The 23,554-nt window shown below is 39.4% G+C and overlaps 2 protein-coding genes across 8 annotated transcripts in view; both read right to left on the bottom strand.

Moving 5' to 3' along the window:
- Positions 1 to 862: 862 nt before the first annotated feature.
- Positions 863 to 1,675, bottom strand: LOC127565450 (transmembrane channel-like protein). Its single transcript, XM_052003929.1, has one exon. It carries the CDS (start codon positions 1,394 to 1,396, stop codon positions 1,046 to 1,048), a length of 351 nt encoding a protein of 116 aa, XP_051859889.1. The 5' UTR covers positions 1,397 to 1,675; the 3' UTR covers positions 863 to 1,045.
- Positions 1,676 to 2,455: 780 nt separating this feature from the next.
- The window catches only part of LOC117571759 (capon-like protein), a 56,445-nt gene continuing 35,346 nt past the window's right edge, over positions 2,456 to 23,554 (bottom strand). For 2 of the 7 annotated variants that reach the window (XM_034254114.2, XM_034254113.2), the window contains exons 3-10: positions 22,226 to 22,297; positions 21,468 to 21,563; positions 21,206 to 21,373; positions 12,555 to 12,759; positions 8,309 to 8,415; positions 7,147 to 7,317; positions 6,958 to 7,080; positions 5,130 to 6,582 (exon numbers count right to left, since the gene is read on the bottom strand). In XM_034254114.2, coding sequence (XP_034110005.1) covers positions 5,446 to 6,582; positions 6,958 to 7,080; positions 7,147 to 7,317; positions 8,309 to 8,415; positions 12,555 to 12,759; positions 21,206 to 21,373; positions 21,468 to 21,563; positions 22,226 to 22,297 — 2,079 coding nt within the window. In that variant the 3' untranslated portion in view covers positions 5,130 to 5,445. Of the gene's footprint in view, positions 4,280 to 5,118; positions 6,583 to 6,957; positions 7,081 to 7,146; positions 7,318 to 8,308; positions 8,416 to 12,554; positions 12,760 to 12,924; positions 14,558 to 21,205; positions 21,374 to 21,467; positions 21,564 to 22,225; positions 22,298 to 23,554 lie in introns of those variants that run through there. The other 5 variants (XM_034254116.2, XM_052003909.1, XM_052003910.1 and 2 more) reach the window with 5 other exon arrangements.

The raw sequence follows: 23,554 nt of genomic DNA, 5'->3' as shown, positions 1-23,554 counted from the left end.
GCCCATCTGCATGCGCTACGCTGCGCTGCGTTGATGACCCCACTCAAATTATATGTGTTGCTTTTAAAGGGAACACAAAACAGCGATTTAATCAGATACGGACTAAGGACTTTTTACTTTACTAGGTTGAGTATGCGTTCATTAAATTGTTTACATTAAAATATTGCATTCCAGTTTAATGGCTTAAAAGAGAATAGATCTGTCAGTCCCTTACAGTTTTTCACTCATTAAAAAATTGATTTTTATACTAAAAACCGATTCTATTCAATAGATTCCAGAAATCATATTAAAGCTAAATCTGTCATTTAAATGATGCAATACGAACTCTGCCAAATCTATTATTAGATAAGAGACCCCATATTATTGTGTTTCTTTTGTCATTATTCAAGTAATACGATCATTAACCTGTGCAGGTATTTTTTTAATTTCGCATTTATGTGATTTCAACAGAAATTGTTTGCAGGAATCATTTCGTAGAAATTTGCTCGTATACAGCTAATGATTTGGCGAATGATTCAAAAGACTTTTAAAGGTCTTTATAGCCAGCTTGACTTTGTAATATTATATTCATCATTTCGGTAGAAATTTGTTGCTGTAATAACATGAATTTTCGAAAAAGGCTATAAGTTTTAATGTAGGTAAAACATATTACCCTCTAGGACAACTTTACATTTATCAATTTTGTCTGAACTGTATGCTGCTTTATACGGTATTAACCAGAAGTTCATTGCTCACATTGTACGATGACTGTATTATCATTTTATAGAGTCGCTTTGGAGATTCGAAAGTGAACAACACCTCAAGCCTGATTGCATTAGGAATCTCTTTATAGAAGCCATTCATATAATGAAAACTCCCCTAGGGCATTCACTCGTCTACTTAGCCATAATAAGCTGCTCGTTCAGGTAAATTTTCTAAACGAGTTACAAACGATTTGATCTGTTAGCCGCCTTTGGCATCCATCCAAGGCATGGTTAGGTTTTTCGACCAGGTGCTGCTTGTTTATGGCTATTGGTTTTTGGTTTGGTTTTTGCGGCAGCTGCGCTTACTGCTCAGTGCTCGGTGCTCTGCACGTGTGTGTGTGAGTGTGGGGAGCAAATCGTAAGCACTCCCTGGTGTCCAGTAAATCATGCTCACTTACCTCACTGTTGGCGCCTGTGGCACTGTTGGCGCCACCACTTCCACTGCTGGCTACGCCAGAGCCACCTCCACATCCAGGCACGGAGCTCACGCATCGAAAGTCCACAGAACCACCTGATGAACGCCGTGGCTTGCCAATGTCCAGCCGCAATATGCCCGGCTTGGGACGACGCGGCATTGCGGCTGGTGTGCTGCGCATGGAGTCCGCGGACTCGGCAGTTGGCTCCACATTTTCATTCGCCCCATTCGTTTGCATCACACAATTGTAACTCAGCTGACCCTAAGCGAACTTAACTAAACCGTGTTGAGCTGGAAGCCGCGCAAACACGTCCGCTGTGCAGCGCCAACGCGAACGTACTATGCGAGTATATCCATGTCCTGGCCAAGGAAGCAACAATTACGAGACCAGCAGACAGCAGACGGCAACAGCAGCAACAAAAGCGTAAATAAAATGTGAATTAAACGAGTCGACGCTGACGTTGGCGTTGGCGAAGCCACGCAATAAATGTGAATATGAATGTACGTGGAAAAAGTGAGTGTGTGTGAGTATGAGTATGAATACAAGTGTGAGTGTGTAAGTGAATGACGTTCACGAGGCGACAGGACACGCGGCACTTTCAACTGCTTCTCGTTGCTGTCACATAGCTCACATGTTGATGATTTTGCCGTAGCAGTCGACGTGCACACACTGCGTATGGGTGATGTGAAACTTCCAGTGTTCAGGGTCAGGCATTGGCCTCCTGTTATAGGAGCACTATATTTACATGCCTTTTAGCTTTGTGTAATTATGTCCCGGGCCTCTGCCCCAAAAAGTGTCAAAAAAAAGCTGAAAAAAATATCGCATGTCGTGCGTTTTTCATTTTTCATTTGCTCATCGCTCCATTAGTGCGCTTCACTTCGCTTCGCTCTCTTTTTTTTTGCTGTATTTTATTTTTTGTTTTTGTTTTTGTTTTATATTTTGTAGTTGCGCTGTCCTGGTAATTATGACCGCACACGAGCTGCTGCTGTTGCCTTGGGTTTGTTTTCTAATTTTCAATATGCGATACGCTCGTTCACACACACGCCCCTTTGGCCACGCCTCCTCCCGTTTCCTATCTGGACTCGTATATAGTGGAGGCAGCCAAGCCCACTTGCTGTGTATGTGTGTGTACTCGCATGTCCTGCTGCTGGAATGCTGTTCGCTGTTCACTGTTACAAGCGAAGCACGTTAAATTAATTGAACACCAAAGTGTGCAACGCCAGCAACAACAATAACAATTATAAGAGGAACAACAACAGTGACAACGACACTCGCCTGGCAACTGGCACTTAAAACTGCATGTGTGCATTTTATTTTTTTTATTCACTTTATTTTGTTGCCTGAACTTAATGACATAAAATAGAATTAATCTAATATTAAATAGCTTTTCTTTTTGCAAAAAAAAAATGCTCATGGAATGTGTGTGTGTGTGTTTGTGTGTGTGACATATGTATGTGTGTGTGCGCATGTTTTTCGATCTCTTTCTTTCGCACGATTTATGCTTAGTACAAATTTCAGTTTCAGTCTCAAAAATTGTTGCATAAATTAACTAAAACCATTTACGTACATTATTTTAATTTTAATGCGAATTTTGTTTTAATTTGTTTTTTTTGGTTTTAGCTATGTTAAAATGAGAAATCAAATGCCCTAAAATCGTTAGGAAAATCGTCGGTTCGCTTAAGCTACTTATTCAGCTAGTTTGATTGTTTAATTAAATTTAAATTCGTTTTAAAACTATCGAATGTTGAAATGTTTAAACTATCTACCTGCTTTGCGAAGTTCCCCTTAAAACCCACTCAAAACCACTCGCAGTGTGGTAATCACTTGTACGCCAATTTTACCCGCCAGGCAATTGTTAGTTTCAGTGTGTTTGTGTGTGTGTGTGTGTGTTGTGGGTGCCGCAGCTGCAGTAAATTTATAGAGTTACTCCCCGAAAATATACGAACACACACACGACCACATAAAAGTGGCATCGATTTATGCATAAAATGCTTGATGCTGAAAAATTTATGAATAACAAACATTTTGCGTGCACACACAACACAATCCACAATGTGTGGTCTCGGTGTGTATGTGTGTGTGTGTGTCCTTGTTGCCATTGCCAGGCTTGGCTTATTTGCTTTGCCATACGATATATTTTCCAGCAAGTCAAATCCGTAAGGAAGCTGCAGTGTTTTTGCTCTACCGTTTCTCCATTTCCTTTTCTCCCTTTTACGCTTGTGTGAATGTTTGCTTAGCTTAATAACCAGTTTTTCTCAAACATGAAAAGTTGGCCAAGTTAAGCAGCAATTGGAGGGGCTTTTATTATGTTTCGTGGTTCGTGCCACGGGCGTATGATAAATGCGACCTGTTTTGTCCACCTAATGAATTGCCTGGCTGCTGCCTGAAAGCTTGTCTGTCTTTCGGCTGGCTGACGTTGTGTCTTACATGCGAAATACTTTCACTTAGTTTATTAATACTTAAATACACATTGAGCTTAAGCATTATGCTCGCTAATTGACTTATAGCTAAGCTTATTCATACCTTTCGCTTGCTTTTTTCTCCATCTCTTGTGAGCTTGAGTGTCTGTGAATGTGTGTGTGAGTGTGAGTCAGTGTTCATGGCATTTCAATGAGCATGTCGTTCGTTTGGGTTAATTTGGTCATTTAGTCTATTGATTTTCATATTAACTAACTTACATCTCTATCTATTCTATCTCGTGTAGCTGGCCTTAAAAATTGCCATTGCTTAAGGCTATGTCTACGAAAAATACTCACTTAACAGCTAATAAACGCACACATTACGGTTGGTAGTGGTTATTACTTGGTTCTTGGGGAAGATGGGAAACATTTGCGGGGACAATGTTCAAAATGTTGTCACTTTGCCCAAACGCATGCCAAGCAATTTACGACGCTTTTTGGCGCTTAACTTAGTCCAAATGGTGCTGCTGCCCTCGACGAGCAGAAATTCATCGCATAAATCATCCGTTTCCTTTACCGCCATGCCGCCATAGAAATGATCCTCCTGATACTTCTCAGAGCGTGAGTCGCCGGATACGAAACCGCTTTCGGGCCGAGACAATGAGGCGGTATGCCAGGGCAGCTGTTGAAACCATCGAGCCACTTTAGCCGTCGACGAAAGCTGTGAAAATGAGCACAGAGCATAAACAAAACGACACAAAAAACACAAAAAAAAATGAAAGTCAGTGTGTAAATTTATGCAAATGAGTTATGTGCGCAAATTGCTGTCCACCAGTGCCCCAAAGAGTGTGAGAGAGTCAGATTGGAAATACGAGAAGAAGAAGAGTGGGAGGCTGCACGACACTTGAGATTTTTTTTGCGTGTAACTTCTGCTTGCCATCGTTTTTCATTTATCAAGCGAGATTTATGCACTGCCTGTTTGGCCATTCACAATCCAGGCGCGTAATACAAATGCGCGCAAAAGTATGCAGCACTTTTTTGCCTTGCCGCTTTAGCTGACAATTCGCGCTGCGCTCGAAAGTATGCAACAATTTACTGGCGCTGCTGCGACTACTGCTGAAAACTCATTAGGAAAATTGTTCAATGTTGCGTAAAGTGCACAAATGGTTTGCCTAGAGAAAGTACGAAACATAATGATTATATATGGCTGTGTGTTTCGACTATTTATATGCATTTTCAGTTTTATTTGCTGTTTGTTGTTCATTGTATGTATTGTTGTTTGTAGCTTAATAAATAATCATTTAAGTATAATGTACTTAAAGAGTTGCTGCAACTAATTAGTTTTTATTTATGTGTAATATAATTATTTTCTGATTTCACTGGTTATTCATTGAGCAAACAATTTTGGAAGTATTACATTAAATAACAACGAATTACAAAATAGTTTTATTTTTCTTTAAACTAAAATATTCGTAAATATAGTTTTTAGGGGAGAACTTATTAACTACACATTTTTTGACACTTTAATAGGGGAGAGAAAATACTTTTTTCCATATAATTATTTAATTTTGTTTTTTTTTTATATTTTTTCTTGAATCCTAGAATTTCTTGTTAATTATAGTATTTTGTGATATGCTGCAGTTTGTATCCTGTAGATAATGTTTTTGAAAAATACTTTCGCATGACTAGAGAAGTTCTGCCGACAAACTTAAAATGCAAACTACGATTATAACGAAATTTGCGCTATTATTTAATACTGTTACTCATACTCTGACGCACTCAAATTCTCATTCATAGTCACATTCATTCACACACTCGCAACTTAGCTTAACTGGACTACTATTCATAATTCATAATTCAAGAGCTGATCCATCTATCGCTCACTCCTCACTTTGTGGTATGCCTGGCCCAGGCTGTTCGCTGCACTTGGCTCATCATTTGGCTGCGGTTTGGCACCTTCTCGCTGGTGCTGCGAGTGATGAAACTGGGCGTGGCCGACAGCTTACGCTGGTGACCCGCCTCATCGGTGACCCGCAAGAGCACGGTATTGAAGCGTGTTTCCCTCGCATTATTATTATTATTACTACCGTTTCCGTTGCCGTTGTTGTTGTTATTGCTGGTGCTATTGCTGTGGCTGCTGCTGCCCGGGCTCAGATTGTTATTGCTGCTGCGTTGCCGGGGCGACGAAGGCGAGTCCAGCGTCGAGGAGCTGCGACTCGTGTCGCGAGTGCCAGTTGAACCGCCGCCGCAGGCCAAGCCAGCGAGATTGCCATTGGAGACGGCCACCTTGAGTTGTTCCTCCAGATTGTTGAGGTTCTGCTCGATGCTCAGACGCAGGTCCTCGTTGAGCGAAGTGCTGCCCGTGAACGAGTTGCGATTCAGCGTGCCCAGCGGCGATGGCGTTAAAGTTCCCGCATTGAGTCCACCTGGTGATGTCAGGAAATTGAATGCATTGGCTGCACTATTGTTGTTGTTGTTGTTATTGCTCAGGGTTGAGGGCGTGGCTGGTGTGCAGGACAACGGATTGACAAAGAAGTACGAGTTGTGCGGCGATGCCGTCGGCGTCTGTTGTGTCTGCTGCTGCGCTTGCTGCGTCTGCGTTGCATTCGCATTAAGATTCAGCGCCTGCAGGCGATTCAGCAGCTCCTGATTGACTTGAAACAGATCCTTAGAGAGCGCATCCTGCTGCTGCTGTTGTTGCTGTTGTTGTAGCTGGCTGCTGATGCCATGCAGTTGGCTCATAGAGGGAAAAACACTGCCACCGCTAGCGCCTACAGGCGGTGTTGGCGGCGTCAATTGCTGCGACGAAGTTGCCGAGGAAGACGGTTGTTGTTGCTGTTGCTGTTGCAGACTCTGCAGGTTCTGGAGATTCTGACTCTGCTGATTGAGACCGCTGAGCTGATGGCTTAGCGAGGTCAGCTGCTGATTGATGTTGCCCAGATTGTTGATCTGCTGATTGATGGTGGCCAAATTGTTGTTGTTGCTGGTCGCTTGCAACAGCAATTGCAGCTGCGATTGTTGCTGCTGTTGGTGTTGGAAAGGGGGATGCTTGAAGTCAATAACACTGCTGCTTAACTCGATTAATGAACAACAATACGAACAGCAAATGAACAAACAAACAAACAATGAGAGAGTTAAGTGAAAAACGTGCAAACGAAAACGCAATAAAGAAAAAAAGAAAACATAACTCGGCGGGCAGCAAAATGTAAAATAAACATGCAATGCAAAAATATTTTCATTTCTTCAATACAATTCATTATCGAATACGATTCGATTACTTCGCTTCGCAACCAAAATTATGAAGGCATAAATCAAAGCGAAATTTGTTTTTCGAGGGAGGAGCGCAAAGGAGGGCAAACAACATAAACTCTGCAGTTAAGTGACGAGACTTTGACTCACCTGTGGTGCCATTCCAATGTTCGCCGAGGTCAGCCCGGCGCTCTGTTGCTCGTTGTAGGCTCCCAAAGAGGCGAGATGTTCGAGTAGCTCTCGATTCTGTTGCAGCAGCTGTTGAGTGCGCGCCTGTGAAGGAAATTATAAGAGGAGGTAAGTATAAGTCGAGAGTAGTTGACTTCTTCTGGTATTTACCTGCGCCTCGATGCGCGCATTTGTCTCCGAGATGAGCTGCTCACGCACCAGCATCAATTGTCCCAATGCCTGACGCGTCTGCTGTGCCTGTGCCTCCAGCTGATCCTTCAGCTGTGTAATCTCAGTGCGCGGTGATGACGGCGATCCTGGTGATTTGTCCTCCACATCGCACTAGGAAAGAATGAAGAAAACATTTCAAATTCCGTATTTTCTTTACCTCATACTGTTATAAATTTCACAACTTATGTGCACTATTTATAATTTATTTTATTTATAGTTCATATCTCGCCAACTTTTATTAACTGTGTAAAAACTATGCCAGGAAAACTATTTTGAAATTCTTTACGTTGTTTACATTTCATTTCAAAATAAAATAAAAGTATTTTTTTTATGTTTAAGCATCACGAGCTTTCTCGAAAATTACAGCGAAATGTATTATTTTTTATTTGACGCATGCTGAGTTTAGTACACACAAGACGTATACTTAATTTTTAAGCGTTGCGAAATTTCTAGAAATTTTGATGAGCAAATTTTTGAATTCGATTTAAATAAATTTTGATGGGTATTGAATACATAAACGCTCCATTTGATTTGTTATATTTTTAGAGTATTCTAAAATGTATTTATATTTATTTTACAATTATAAATAAATATATAAAGAGAGAGGGAGAGAGAAAAGGGCTTAGAATTTATTGCAATTCCATGCGATTTGTTGGCTTTGCTTTCTATTTTTCTATTTACACATCGAACAATGAAATATTTGTTTACATTGGTTTATATTTAATTATTTGGCGCATGTGATGTTTATTTATATTAAATGCACAATCAATTTTTAAATAGTCAGGCGGTTGAATAGGGGAGCTTTAAAAAAAAGTGCCTCGATATAATGTGAATTCAAATGTTATTTTATTGTCGATGCCTTTGTTTTTACTTTAGGATAAACAAAAAGCATTTGTTGTTGGTGTTATTTTTGAATATGAAATTTATAGAAATGACCTAAACGAAATACAGACTCGTACTCTAATGGGTTTTTACTTTGGTGCGCCACTTTATGGCATTTTAATTGTTAAATTCTTGAATTTAATATGCTGATAAGTGCTTAATAATTACTTCAATACGATTTGATAGAAGTAGGGGAATTTCTACGCAGATTTCTACTCACCAGCAAGTTGGGCGATTTGCGTAGACTCGACTGTGTTGGCAGCAGCTCCAAGTGGTTTGGCCTCTGTGGTTGCGTGTGGTTCAAATCGGGCGTTATGGCCAAGTGATCTATAAATTATGGAGCAGAATGGTTACAGATTTAGTGAACGCAGCTACGAGTTGAAGCCATTTATCAAGGTCGCACTCACACACACACACGGTCTCACGCACACATACTTTCACACACTTGTACACCTGCTGTTCCTTTGGTCAGCGGCTTTTTTGCACTTAATTTCCACTTAATTACAGCAGCTTGATTTCAATATTTGTTTTGATTATGCTGCGCATACAATAAATAATGATATAATTATACACACCCCACTTCGTCCCCCCTTCGTCTCCCTTTAACATCATTTCCCACCCAAGAGTCCTGCATAGTTGATTGCCGTGTTTATTTTGGGTATTGTTCGCTTGATATTTGATTTGTGTGCAAATATTTTAACAATTTTCTGAGAGATGCTGCAAAAACTGAAATTTAATTTTCATCGTAGTTTTCCATTTTTGTTTTTGCCGTTGCGCGTGTAAATGAAAAGTGGCCAGCGATGATGTGGAAAATCGTAAAATTCGTAACGTAAGCGAGGGCGAGCGAGACAGGGAGAGATCATATAAATATTTCAGCTATTTGGCGCTCACCTCGCACCTGAGTCGGAGGCTGAGGCTGCTGTGACTGCTAATAACTGCGTATTGTTTCACTTGAAAGCATTTGAAAAATTTTCCCTCGCCATTTGCAATTAGTTTGACGCATTTAATTGTTCATATAACTAAATTTTGCCACTCACACCCCACTGAATATTATTTGTGAAACAAGGATTTTGAGCTACGCAAGGTTAAAATTACGACTACAAAATGATTACGTATGTGATGCACATGTTTTACTCCAGCTATTTTCGTACATCGATCCATCAAGTTTCAATCGAAATGACCTAATTACCAATTGAGTAGAAGACACAAATAATGCCTAAACATGCCAACAGCTGCAAGTCAACGCCAAACAATTAGTTTGAACAATAAAACAAGCTGTTAACATCAGTGCAAACAAGTGGCGAAAATAGACAACTTAAAAGTGCTCAAAGTTCTTAGAATTTCCCTTTCAACCTACAGCTTAGGATTATGTTAATGTCTATTTTGAAATTATTTATAATCATAGCAACAGGAGACTACAGTTAAATTTATTTAACTACTATCATCAAAAAATATAAAACAAAACAATAGATAAACGCTAACCATTTTTCATTAGAACAACAAATTTCGGAAATATTTTTAAAATATACCAAATTAATATATACAAAAATTTACATTTGGTATATTGATATATTACAACTTTTAAAATATGCCATAAATTACAAAATATTCCAGATGGTCAATAAAAGCAACTAAATTTTAGAATTTTAAACTGAATCACAAAGTCTTAAGTATGTACCAAAAATTGTGACTATGTTAAAGCTTTAAATGTCGGTGTTATTCTTAAAACATATGAAATTAATATACCAAAAAATACTGAAATATAGTATATTAATATGTTATATTAATATGTTAAATATGGTATATTAATATGTTACTGCATTTAAAATATACTAAATCATGCATGTGGTATATTGATATACTACTACATCTTAAATATATAAAATTACTTTTTGAATAATCCCAAACCAAAACAAGTAAGAAAGCTACAGTCGAGTGTACTCGACTGTGAGATACCCGCTACCCATTTTGAATAAAAGAAATATATTTTGCGGTATTTTCTCAAAATATACCGAATATGCTGCAAAAATACTAAAAAATACCAAATGGTATATTTGGTACATAGTACCGCATTCAAAATATACCATAGACGTCACAATATACCGATTGTCAGCCAAAGCAACTAAGACCCCTAGTAAGTAGGCGTTTTTGACCATACAAAAGTATTTCTTTAATAACTTCGACAATTTTTATCTGATCGCACCCATCATAACTACTATAATAGTTATTATATATACCAAAACTCGGAACTCTAGCTTTAAAATTACGCTTGTTATTCGATTTTTTTGATTTGCGGGGGCGGAAGTGGGCGTGGCAAAAATTTGAAACAAACTTGATCTGCGTGCAAACATAACAAATGCTGTCGAAAAAAAATTATAGCTCTATCTCTTATAGTCTCTGAGATCCAGTGTCTCATACGGACAGACGGACAGACGGACAGACACACAGACGGACAGACGGACATGGCTATATCGTCTCGGCTGTTGACGCTGATCAAGAATATATATACTTTATAGGGTCGGAGATGCCTCCTTCTACCTGTTACATACATTTATAATAATACATTTATAATAATAGTTATAATACCCTTCTACCCTATGGGTAGCGGGTATAATCAGGAATACCAAAATTCATGACTCAAGCTTTAAAATTACGCTTTATCGACTATATTATTTTATACAAATTTGAATTTCTCTTTAAATTATTGTAGGGAAAAAAACTATAGCATACTTTTAAACTGCATTTAGTAGTCAAGACCTTGTCCCTGACAACAGTCTCTTGTGGCTTTTGATTTAATCGCTGAGCGATTATTATTAGGTTTTATTACTATCTCATGTACATGACATCTTTCAGCATAGACACAAAGGCAGCATCTGTTGCTCATAAGCTCAAAGCGAACACAACCCACATCGCACATCGCACATAGCACACACAACCCACAACAAACGGCAGCTAAGCGAAAATAATTTTTTTAAAAAGTCAACAGACGCCCGCAAAAATATGAATATTAACAAGTGAGCAGGCGTTGCTATGAAATAATCGACTACAAAATACCCAGCAATAATCAGAATTAAAATTAAATAATGCATTGCATTCCTTTGTCTAAGAACTAAGTATCAACTGTATTATTTCAATCATAAATTACAGGGTATTCATAATTAGACCGCCATATATAGAAAGAGTAGTAAAAATTTGTGCGGTTTGCAAAAGGCAAATAAATATATTAATTATTATTTTTGGCACACGCCCGTCTTGGCCATGCCAAATGCCAAATGTTGAATGCCAATTGCGGTCTCCTGTATGCCGCCTCCAGAGCAGCCACGCCCACACGCCTATACACCACACGATGACACGTGATTTTTGCGTGTAACGCGGCGACAAAAGTTTCGGTTTTGTATTACAACAGGTAAAAGACACGACGAGCTTGCTCAAAATGGCGCAGCGAATGAGCCAAACACAATACGTCTATAATCATCCATCCATCCATCTGTCTGTCTGTCTGTCTGATGTAGGCAGAAGAAGTCGCCGTCGCCCCATTCAACTCATACTCGAGATACTTGAATATATTAGCTATTATCTGCGAATTTTCAGCGAATGATGTCGTGCGCTTGTTTTAGACGGCAGAAGAAACAACAGAAGGTAGAGAGAGGCAAAAGAAAAAGACGAAATTGAAATATTTCTTTCTGTTTGGTTTTACTTTTTTTCTCTGTTGTTTTCTTTTTTGTGCCCCTTCATTGCTTATTGCTTTGGCAGCGACGACGTGGCGTTGGTGACGTCAAAGTGCTTCGAAAATGGTGAAAAGCCGCTTTGAGATGATTGGAAAATTAAGGCAATACTCGTGTACGCGATGAAGTGCTTTTTTTCGAATTTCTGCCACACACATGCTCAATATTTCAATGCTTTACATTATAGAAATACGTATTTTTTGTTGTGGTAATGAAATGTATTAATTTGTTTAATTTCCCCATTGCCATTCGCTTTTAATTGTTTATTAATTTTTTTGTTGCTGTTGCTTAAATTCTTAAATGTGCTATCGTTTAAAATGTCCTCTGCAGTTTACATTGTCTCTGTCCAAGTTGTGCTGTGCTGTGTAAAATGCAATTTAAATGCAAATTTTGTGGCTCGCTTTGCATCGAACTGAATTCGAAATTAAACAGCAACGAAATTTGCATTGCAATGCCAAAACTGAAACCCAATTGCAAAACTAATGCAGTCCAGAAGGGGCCACAAGTGGCCAGACGACACGAGACGAGATGAGTCGAATCGAGTCGTTGGTTATCCCCAGGAAATGGCAAAGTCAGCGAGACAGTGTCAACGCCAGCTTTTCATTTATTTATTGCGAGCAACGACCGAGATGAGAGTGGGCGAATCGAATCGAATCGCATCGAGTCGGGTTATCAGACGTTTTATCATGTATACGAGTATGTCTCTGTATCTTTATCTTTATCTAAATACTGTGCACTTACCTTTCTTTGGCGTATCGCTGGCGAGGACACAGAGTCCGCCATCGTCGCTGAGCTGTTGCTCGCTGATTTGCTCCACATCGAGCAGCTCCGACGATGAGACATCGGAGCGTTCGTCATTGGGCTCCAGGGAATTCTTATGAAGATTAAATTTGTGGCACACTTCAAAGGCTTGTCCGACGGTGCGCACAATGCGCATGGCCTGAGACTGCAAAGAGAGAAGGGAGATATATGTTATACTAGATATGTTGAATGGGTAACAAAACAATTAATATTAATCCGCTCGGCAAGCAATTAAGTGAGCCAAGCAGTTGGCAGCAGTAGCAGCAGCAAAAACAAAGCAAATTACGTATACGCCCCGTGGCGTACCCACCTCGGGATCACTTGCCGCATTGCCGGCGCAGGAAATTGCATCCTTTGTGCGATTATTGCATAAATTATCACAGTCCGACCCACAGTGCCCCATTGATGTGCGCTCCAATGGCGAACTGCGACGTCGCTGACGTTCTTGTTGTTGTTGCTGATGTTGTTGCTGGTGTTGTCGTTGTTGTCCTGCTCTGCGCTGCTGCTGCTCGGCGAGCAGCACGACAACTGGTGAGAGACCCGCCTCGATGGGCTCCCTGAAAGAGAGCTTCTTACGCGGCTTATCCGTCTTGGGCCGCTCCAGCATAATGCCTCCAGCTGAATTGCTGCCGCCGCTGCTCAGACTCGAGCTGCTCTGCTGCTCGTAATGCGAGCAACCATCACTGAGACTCTTGCGACGCTGCAACATGTGTCGCTGCTCGGAGCGTTGATACAGCTGCTGTGCACGACGCAACGCCTCCGGCGAGGCAGCGTAATGGTCGCTGGGCAACCGCTTGAACTTGAGACGCGCCTTCAGCACATCGCCGTTGCCATTGCCATTGCTGTTGCCATTGCTCGTGGGCTGCTGCGGCTTATGCTGCGCTTTGCTCGCTGCCACCGGCTGCTCCTTCTTGATGAGATACACCGTGTTCTCGTCGTCGTTGAAGAGTATGTGTCGCGGCTTACTGTCGATATAGGTGTCATCGAGGAAACGCTGCGCTGCCAACGAGGATTGCACCAAAGCTCGAGGCGCCAGCTCGTTCTCATTCTCCACGCAGCCAATTAGTTCGCGTATGTCGAGACTTTTGTTGCGTGCCAGCTGCTTCTGTTTGCGTTGCGCCTTCTTGGCCACCGAGAGCGGTGATTGCGGTGGCTTCTCCTTATGCGGTTTGTCCTTGTCCCCGACGAGCATGTCGCGTATAAGTCCGCCGCCGCTTCGAAAGATATTCCTGTGATAATGCACTTCGGCTGGCTTGTCGCCCATCGCTTGTGTTTGTTCCCCCAGTTTGCTGCACGCTGCTGTTGAAGTTGCAATCGCTGCAGCGGCAGCAGATGATGCTTTGCTGCGACTTCGTGGCCAGGGAAGAAAGTCAAAGGCCTTGGTGATGGGACTGCGTGGATTGGAGGCATCGGACAAGTGTGGTTGCTGCTGTTGTCGCTGCTTGGAGGCAGCGGTCAACGCTAGACTCTTCTCGTGCTTCATGGCCAGCCAATGAACTGTTGCTGTTGCTGTTGCTGAAGGTCGAATCAAAGCGAATCGAATTGATTTGCCAAACTCTTTGCTAAGTTTGTCCCACACACACACTTTTCACTTTTCACTTTTGCACGGTATTTTCTTTGCTTTCACCGAGTTCAATGCTGTTCACAATTCGGCGGCTGGTTCAATGTGCTGCCGATACTCGTATTTGTTTTTTGTTTTCAATAATCGCGGCCAATTAAGAGACTATTAATTTCATAATTGTTTAGAGCTGTCTGTTCGTTATGGCTATTATAACTTTGACTGTGACTGTGGCTATTGCAGCTCCTTGGCCCAGGTTGTTCACACATTTCCAAAACATTTGTTCGCACCTTCAGTTCAAGTATACATTTTCTTTTGTTGATGTTTTTTATGCGTATTTTTTTGAGTTATTTCCAATTATTGGTTTGGGTTTTCGTCTTGTTTCCTATTTTTAAACAATTTCGATTACTTTAAAATTATTTACTTTCATTTTGCGAATTGCATTCGTTAAAATTTCTGCCAGCTGCATTTTCGGGTTATTCTTGGTTCCTGCTGTCAATCTCTTGTGACTTTTGTTTTGGTTTAATCATTGTCAGACATCAAAAATCTCCTAAAGTGAATGATTTGCATTCGTTTGAATCTATTTTGCATATTCGCACTCAGTTCGCAGTTCGCAGTGCTCGATGCTCGCTTTTCGTTTCTGTTGATTTGCATGAATCAGCTGATTGCATTTTGACTGGCACAAAGACAAGCGTTTGAAGGTCTGCTCACAGCGCGAATTTAAACATTTCGTAAGAATTGTGCTTACTAATCGAACTAGTGGCGAGTTTCTCGCTGATTCCGAGAAAACTAATCTGCGCCAAGTAAATTTCTAAAATTGTCAAGCGTTTAATTTTGCTGAGATAAATTTTATATTGCCAAAAAAAAAAAAGAATTAACCAAGAAATCAATTTTTAAAGGCTAGCCTAGCGCTCTATTGAAATTGAAATTAGTTTGTAGAAGAATTTTGTAATTACATATTTAAATCAGTATTATTTTTTTTTGTGAATATTCAAATCAAATCAAATAAGGAATTTTGTAATTATGAATTATATGATAATCAGAAAATCTTTTGTTAGTGATTAAAGATCACTTTTTATTTGTAAATGGTTTTCAAATAAATTATCATATTTTCATGAGCATTTTTTTACATTTCCAGAGAAAATTTATTTTATCCCGAAATTATCATATTTTCATGAGCATTTTTTTACATTTCCAGAGAAAATTTATTTTATGCGAAAAACTAAGAAAAGTATTGTTACATTGACAACTTAAGTTTTCAATATCAAAATTACTAAACCAAAGAATAAATTTCCTAATTAGCATATAATAATTATATCATTACTGAAAAAAAAAGAATTTTCTCTTTAACATATAATAAATTTATGTGATGAGTTTTGTAATCAGAATTACTTTTCATAGTGATTAAAGATTACTTTTTCTTGGAAAAAGATTTTTAAATAAATTCTAATATTTTCGTGAGCATTCTTTTTACTTTTTAAGAGAAAATTTATTTATTTCAACTAAGAAAAGAATTTTTAAATTTACAACAGAAGTCTTCGTTATTAAAATTGCTAAGCAAAAGCAAGAATTGTTTTATCAACATATGATAATTATATAATTATTAAAACAGACGAAGACTTTTGTAATTATATATTGTACTGACTATTGAATATTTCTTGGTAATAAAACTTTAAATCTAAGTTTTTCAAATTCTAATATTTTCCTAAGCACAGTTCTTGAATACAAATTAGTTATTTAAAGGGAGGCTACACTCTCCGTAAAGGGTATTCAGACTTCAGCCTGTCGAATATGCCAATTTATTGGTAGCAATATGATTATGGATAGCGCTGAGCATAAATCATTTTCGCTCGACATTTTCTTGGGAATCTTTCAAAGTGCCTGTTGCTGTTGCCAAGAGTCTGTGTTTGTGCTTGTGTCTGGGTTAGGTTTTGGCTCTGTATTTGTATTTGTGATGAATCTTTGGTCGTACACTTATTTGCTTGTCCATCAATGTTAATTGTGCTGCTGAGCACTTTGTAGGGCGACAACAACAACGAAAACAACGAGAATGAGAACGAGACAACAACAACTAGCAGCTAGTAAGCAAGATGGCATTAACGAGACATCAATTTGAATTATTTTGACAAGTTGCAGACAGAATTACTCGATGTTTGCACAACCGACATGAAACGGAATTACAAAATCGCCCGGCACTTAAAAATCTGATTTATATATAAATCACAGAGATAACACACGCATATTGTATCTCGGTTTGGTTTTTGGTTAAATAAACATTGCGTATACGCAAAGTGGCAAAAGGTGGCAAAGGTGTCGATTGATTGCTTCTTCGTGCGGTGCTCAATTCAATTTGTGCTGACGCAATTGCCAATAAATCAAATTGAAAACTATAAAAAAAGCTGAAAAGCAAGTAAAAGAAAAACTCTGCTGAATTGGCTCAAAGTGTGTGGCAATATGCATTTAGTTTCGAGTCACCACATCAAATGGAAATTTAAATAAATATAACATTGCTTTGGCTGGAAAACTACTTGAATATTTATGGTGCATGGTGTTTGCGAAAAGATCGTTAAAAAAAAAAACAAAAACAAAACTTTGTGCTTCTTTGCCTTTGTGCACACATCACATATTTATGTATTTATTTGATTTTTAATTTCCATTTTCATTTGACTTCTGCTAAAGCCAACGAAAGTCTGCCATGTTCCATGTTTTGTTTGTTTTTTTGCTTTGCGCCTTTTCGTTTTTCTTTTGTCATAAGGGAAAATTTTACAGAAAATCTTTTACGCCACGCACTCGGCTGCCCTTCCACGCTCCCCGCCCCTCCTCTGCCACGCCCCAACGCATATGTAAACGGTTCGTTGCTCGGGCTCGTTTAGTGCCGCATTTTAATGGCTCACACCCTGTGAAAATGTGGTGAAAGAGGTATGCCAACACTTGAGTACCGTCGGTTAGCTGTAACTGGATTAAAGGGTAACCGCTAGTCGTGCTTTAATCCAGTTTGCAGACGCAGTTTATAGCGCAGTTGCTGCATGTTTACTGTGGCCATAAGTCGTGGCATTGGCATTGCCAGTAGCTGTGGCATCGGCAACCGCAGCAAGCAGCGGCAACCACAGGCGCCACAGTTGCTGCAGCTGCTGTTGCATGTTGCAAGTGGCTCGTTGCAGGTTGCAGTTTTACGAGCTGCATGTTTCGCACGTGGTTAAACCTGCATTTGCAGCTTCGACAGTTGCTAATTAACTTTTCATTAGTCTCGCCAACCAAAAAAGCGCACTCAAAAAATTTCATTTACATGAAATCGTATATATATCCGAATATATATATATATATGTATATCTGTGGTTGAAGTAGCCGCAGACTTTTGTATTTTGTTATAGTCGGTATACACAACAAATTGCAGCACACATCCTACATATTGCTCTCTCGCTCGCTCTCGTTGGTGTTCGATTTTCGAAATACTTTAGAGCAGGCTATTAAAATAATGGATCTATTTTGGGTTTTAAATGCAAAAACAAAGGCAGAAACAGCGACGGCAAAGAAAAGAAAACTCAACCGCAGACTAATTGAAAATTCGACTGTCGAGAATTTGTGGCTGCCATTTTGGGGCAAAACACATGTATATATATAATATAATAATACGTATACGCAGCGTAATACTTTGCCAGTATGAATCAAACTCAAGTCTTTGAGAATTATAAATAAATAGAGAGCCAGCGAGAGCGATTCATAAATATGCCTTGGCACATCACGTGTTGATTAACCGTATTAATTATTTATTTATTTTGGCCTTTTTAACGCTACCTGTGGGCAATTCCCCTCATTAACAAAAAATGTATGCGTGGGCCGTCGGAAATGATGGAAATCGTAATGAAAATTGGAAAATTAAGTTCGATTGCGGCATTTTTACGAGTAATATGCATAAACAAGTTTAACAAAGTGCGTCAGTCCATTCTAACGATTGTTTATATTTATCTCGTAAATGGAACTAATTGGGTTTAATTATAGAGAAAAACTCTTTCTATCTTTCTAGCCACTTGGGACTGTTATGCTTGACACGTTTTGCTCCTGCAATTTATTTTGCCGGTCCCCAAATTTTAATGATTTGTTTGTTGTTGTCATCTATACACATGTTATTATTGGTTTTTCTTGTCGTTTGTTTTTGTTGTTGTCGGTTTTTCCATCATCTTTGCTCTTAACTGATTGGCTGCTCGCCTGTTGATGGCGTCAGCAGCAATCCAAATCGCACCACAGCCCATGACAAACACTTTTCACATATTCTTTTCTTTTCAGTTTTTTCAATTTCATTTCGGATGATCTATGGACTAGCGAAATATTTTTGTTTAAATCATCTGAAATGCCATTGCCTGAATTTATTTAATTAATTCCTGTGACATTTTCCATATTTATATTTATCTTTTCAGCTGGCAGAAATTTCATTTCATTTTGCATTTTATATATCTGAGATTTGTTTGTATTTTACCAAAATATTTGTTTAGTTTTTTTTGTATCACTTCACTGCACTTTACACACACATTAACACACACACTTATATGCAAATTGCATAATTTTATTGAATATTAAAGTGTATTTTTTTTGGAGCATTCAACGCACGTCTGAAGCGTCGCACCGTCGAGAAGATACTGGACAATGGCCGATGGCAGAGACGATGCCAATGGCGACGGCGATCTGTGATGGATCGCCTGTTTAGCCGGCGCGTTAGAGCTTTTCGCTTTTGGCCACCAACAAAAAAAAAGCTTTCGGCACTCAGCTGTTAACGCGCTCGTATGTTTTGTTCTTCTTTGGACAGCAACACGCTGCGTTTGTTTTGCCCATTGTGGATTGTGGATTGCCTGCTGGGTTACCTCTGGGCGCCAGCATGGCGTATACGCGATACGCGTTTCTTGAATTTGTTGCTTTTTTGGCCATTGCAACGTTTTGCTGACGGCCGTTGTGACGTCACTGCTTTGTATTTCGCGGAAGTAAACAATGGCAGTCAAGGCAGCAAGCAGGCAGGCAGCAACGCAAAGTGCCTTTTCATTTTCATTTATAATTTTTCACGTTGCGATTTGCTCTAGCTTACGGCTGCTTAGCCATAAATCAAGCGTTTTCAACACTTTGTCTGCTGTTTATTTTGACGATCCTGAGACGATCGCATAATAATGTGTACAATGTGCAAATTGCGTTGCACTTTCTGCCTGTTTATTGTCGTTAGTCGCTGCACTTGCCACGATCCCCCAACTGACGCACACACGTCGTATACGCAATAATGAAGCAACAAACACACGTGCCGCAGACGTGAGGCAAAAACTCTGTCTCTGTCTTGCCTGTCAGACAAATTCGACAGACGCTGTCGCGTCGTCTGCATGTCTCTCGCTTTGTGAACCCAAACCTGAAATACTTTGCGATAATTGAAAATAAGTGCCTTAAATAGAAATGCCAGACTTGACATTGCCTCGAGGCATAGTTGAAGGCCAATCAGGCGAAACACAAATACAAACAGACGTTTACTTTGACTATCATAACATCTTCAAATTGGTTTTGTCTATTTGTTGCACCGCAGCGTAAAACAAATCAAAGTAAATGCATTTCTGCGGCTGTGGCTGTGACTGTGGCTGCCACTGCGGCAAACTACAAAGTAAAAGCAATTTATTTATTTGCCAAATCGCGGTCAAAACTTGAGGCGAGAGGCAAGTGTGTCGTGTGAGTAACAGCCGCCGCAGTTTTGGCCAAGACTTTAATGTGAGAGACGAACATTCGCATTCGTATTCGCCATAATACGGAAATATGGCACACTGTCCGACGGTCAGCTAAATAGATAGACAGACAGTCAGACAGACAGTCGGACAGTTGAGTTTTACATTTGCGATTTGAATGCCAAGTAATGTGACTGCAAGCCGAGTGTGTGTGTGTGTGTGTGTCTGCCCACTGGACACTGATGATAGCTAATGGATGCCAATTTGTGATCACAGATCGCAGCTAATTATAACTGCAATGCATATTTAATTACAATTAATGGAGGAAAACTACAATTGAGTGAATAAAAGGAAAACAATGCGGTATAAATTTCAAAATACACCGAATTACTAGACCGCAAAATTCTAAAAACATACCAAAGGCTATAACATATACAAAATGTACATACTGCAAAAATACTACAACTATATACCAAAGGCTATACAATATACCGAGTTAATATACTGCAAAATACTAAAAATATTTATCAAAGACTATAAGATATATCAAAATTATATACCACAAAAATACTAAAAATATAACAAAGCCTACATTTGGTATATTGATTAGTGCTACATAACAAAAAATATAACAGATTTTCATCCAAAGCTACACTAAGACTCATAGTAAGTAGGCGTTTTTCTCTATCTCTTATAGCCTGTGAGATTTAGGTGTTCATACGGACGGACAGACAGACAGACGGGCATTGCTATATTGTCTCGACTGATGATGCTCATCAAAAATATATACTTTGTAAGGTCGGACTTGCCTCCTTCTCCTCTTATATACATTTCCTGAAGCCACACAGTTATAATACTCTTCTACTCTGTAAGTAGCTGGTATAATAACTGAATTAAATGTTAACATTGTCTAGTGCTAAACACACAGCAAACTCTCCCTCTCTCAGCTTTCATTTATGCACATCGCACTTATTTGTTTATTTAACGCTCGTTTGCGTTTTCGTGTACAGTACAGTTTCTAGTTTTTCCAAGTTTTTCTCCCCCCGCTGCGTGCTGGATGATAGCCAAAAATTGTGCATGTGAGAAAAGCATTTCGCCAAAATGTCATGTGCAAATGTGTTTTTATACATTTAAAACTAGACGAGCGCAAAGATGTCGCTCAACAAGGGGAATGTTTTGATGCTTTTGCTGCTGCTGCAGTTAACCAAGTCCAAATGGCGATTATTAAAATTGTACAAACGAGACACAATCAAAACAAAAATGTTATGCGGCACTTGCACTTAATTTATAAAGTAAATAAATCAAGTGAAATTTAATGAGTGGTTGTTGGTTGTGGTTTTGCTTACCTTTTTGTGACTTTTGAATACGGAACACTTGAATGTATCCGTGCTGGCATCGCGCGCTATGTAGCTGAATATTTTGAGATCGCTGCTGTCGTGGGACACATAAAATATTCTATAGATGGGATGATTGAGCAACTCGATTTCTTCGGGGTCATTGGTCCAGTTCTTTTTCTGTGTGAAAAACACAATAATAATAACAGAATGTCAGTTGTGTTGTTTGTTTACGACATTTGATGGATGCGTGAGCGCTTTGACTTTGACTTACTTTTCGTCGACGTTTCTTGAGCACAACACGAACGCCGTTCACCGATATTTGTATGGTCACCTTACGCTTCTTCAGATTCTGCACTTTGCACTCGTACTGCAAAACAGTAAACAGAGAATAAGTTAAAGTAAATGGAAAGAGAGAGAAAGAGAAAGTGGAAAGGCGACGTTATAAATGTCACGTATTCAACGCGGGAAATTGTCGAATTTTCAATTAACATTTGGCTGCCTTTGACGTTTGCCTCTAATGCCACGACATGACAATAACAAGCGCCATATTAGCCGCGCCCCAAATTGAAGCCAGACAAAGCTAATACACACACACACACACACTGACTCGTGCACACACATAAACATGTCGCAGAAGCTAACAATATTTAAGCCAACTCACGCACGACTCGCAAGCCAAACTAAATCAGGCACCCAGGCATTCTGGCGTCTCTTCTGTGTGAGTGAGTGTGTGGGGCGACGGGAAGGGGGCGTGGCAGATAAATATGCCATGCTGATACGATGTAGCTTCAACTCGACACTGCGGCATGTAAGTGTAATCAGAGCACATGACATTGACAGCAGAGCAAAGCGAAGAAAAAAAACGTTGCCTGCTTTTAGGCGGCGCGAGAAAATGAAAGGAATTCTAAAGGAAAGTTTCTTTAATTGGCCGCGAAGAAACTTGAAACTGTGCTTCTCCGTGCGGGATAACAATGTGCCATTGTTTACCCAGCGCATACGTTGCGTATGCGTAATATGTAGATTACTCACCCGTATGCGACGCATGGCCTGCACAATTTCAGCTCTTGTGTTTGGACGCGGCACTTCCTCCCAGCCGACGAACTGCAATGAGACAGAGATTCCGAATTATTATGCTGATGCTGATGATGATGATTATTATTATTATTATGGTTCCCATGTGCCCATCCACAAACACTGGGCAGATAAATAACACAAGCCAAGCCCATTGGCGCCAGCGAAATAAAACAATTTTGGCTGCCGCATAAGTTTCTAGCACCTCCCAGGGGTTACATCCCAGTGGAGAAGAGGAGAAAAGAGGGAAGAGGAAAGAGGGAAGAGGACAGTAGCTACTCCCAGTGGCCACAGCTGGTAAAACTCGCAGCTCGTGTGCATATTTATTTATAGAGGCGACTTTTAGCGACTGTTGCTAATTGCAGGCACTGCCAAAACAACGTCAGCCTCGACACAGTAATTATAATTAGTGTAAAACACATTCTAAATTTAAGCCAAACAACAAATTGCAGCAAAAGTGCACAACGAAATGTAGCCCTTTGGTCGTCAGTGTGGATGTGACGTCATGAATTTCATTTTCATTTTCAATTTCATTCTCGTTTTCATTTTCCGTCGACCACTTGAAGCTAAATCTTCTATATGTCATGGCATGATTGGTCAATCGGTTAATGCTCACAATAAAACTGCTAAAACATGCAACAGTCGCCGCATTTTGTTGTGCACTCGTTTTGCAAAATAAATTGCAATTTTCACGCGCCAATTATATGTTATATAGTACGTTTGGCCAAGGATAACGAATGCGTAGATATGGACCTAGATTTAAGCATTTTATTACAGCGACAACAACAATTTAAATGAAAATGACATGGCCATACACACACTGCAAAAAAATACCAGTCTCTAAAATCAAGAACATTCGACTAAAAAATTGTGTTCTTATAATAAGATCATTTTAAGAACGAATTCTTAAAGCTAAGAATATTAGTCTAAAAAATGTTAAAACCTTAAAATTAGACCAAAAATTCTAGATTTACGTTACAAAATTCGTAATCCATTAAAATTCCTAAATAATATAATACTTTTTTAATATTTTATAATACGATTTTTGTTCTTCTTGTTAAAAGGAACTTGGGTCTTAAAAAGTTCTTAAATGTTTCCAAAATCAAAATGTGTTTTCTGACATTAAGATTGAAGCACTTTTTTAACCAAAATTCTTATCACTAAGACCAAAAATTTGGTTTTAGAACTTTATGTTTTCAGTGTACAGAGAGTGAGAGGCACAAAGGGAGCAGCGAGAGAGCGATAAAGATGTGCGAGACACGCCCCTCGAAGGTAATAAAAGCAAAT

Source organism: Drosophila albomicans, chromosome 3 (genome assembly GCF_009650485.2).
Source record: "Drosophila albomicans strain 15112-1751.03 chromosome 3, ASM965048v2, whole genome shotgun sequence".
NCBI lineage: Eukaryota > Metazoa > Arthropoda > Insecta > Diptera > Drosophilidae > Drosophila > Drosophila albomicans.
The sequence above is the reverse complement of the archived record's forward strand: the minus strand, read 5'-3'. Positions and strand labels throughout refer to the sequence as shown.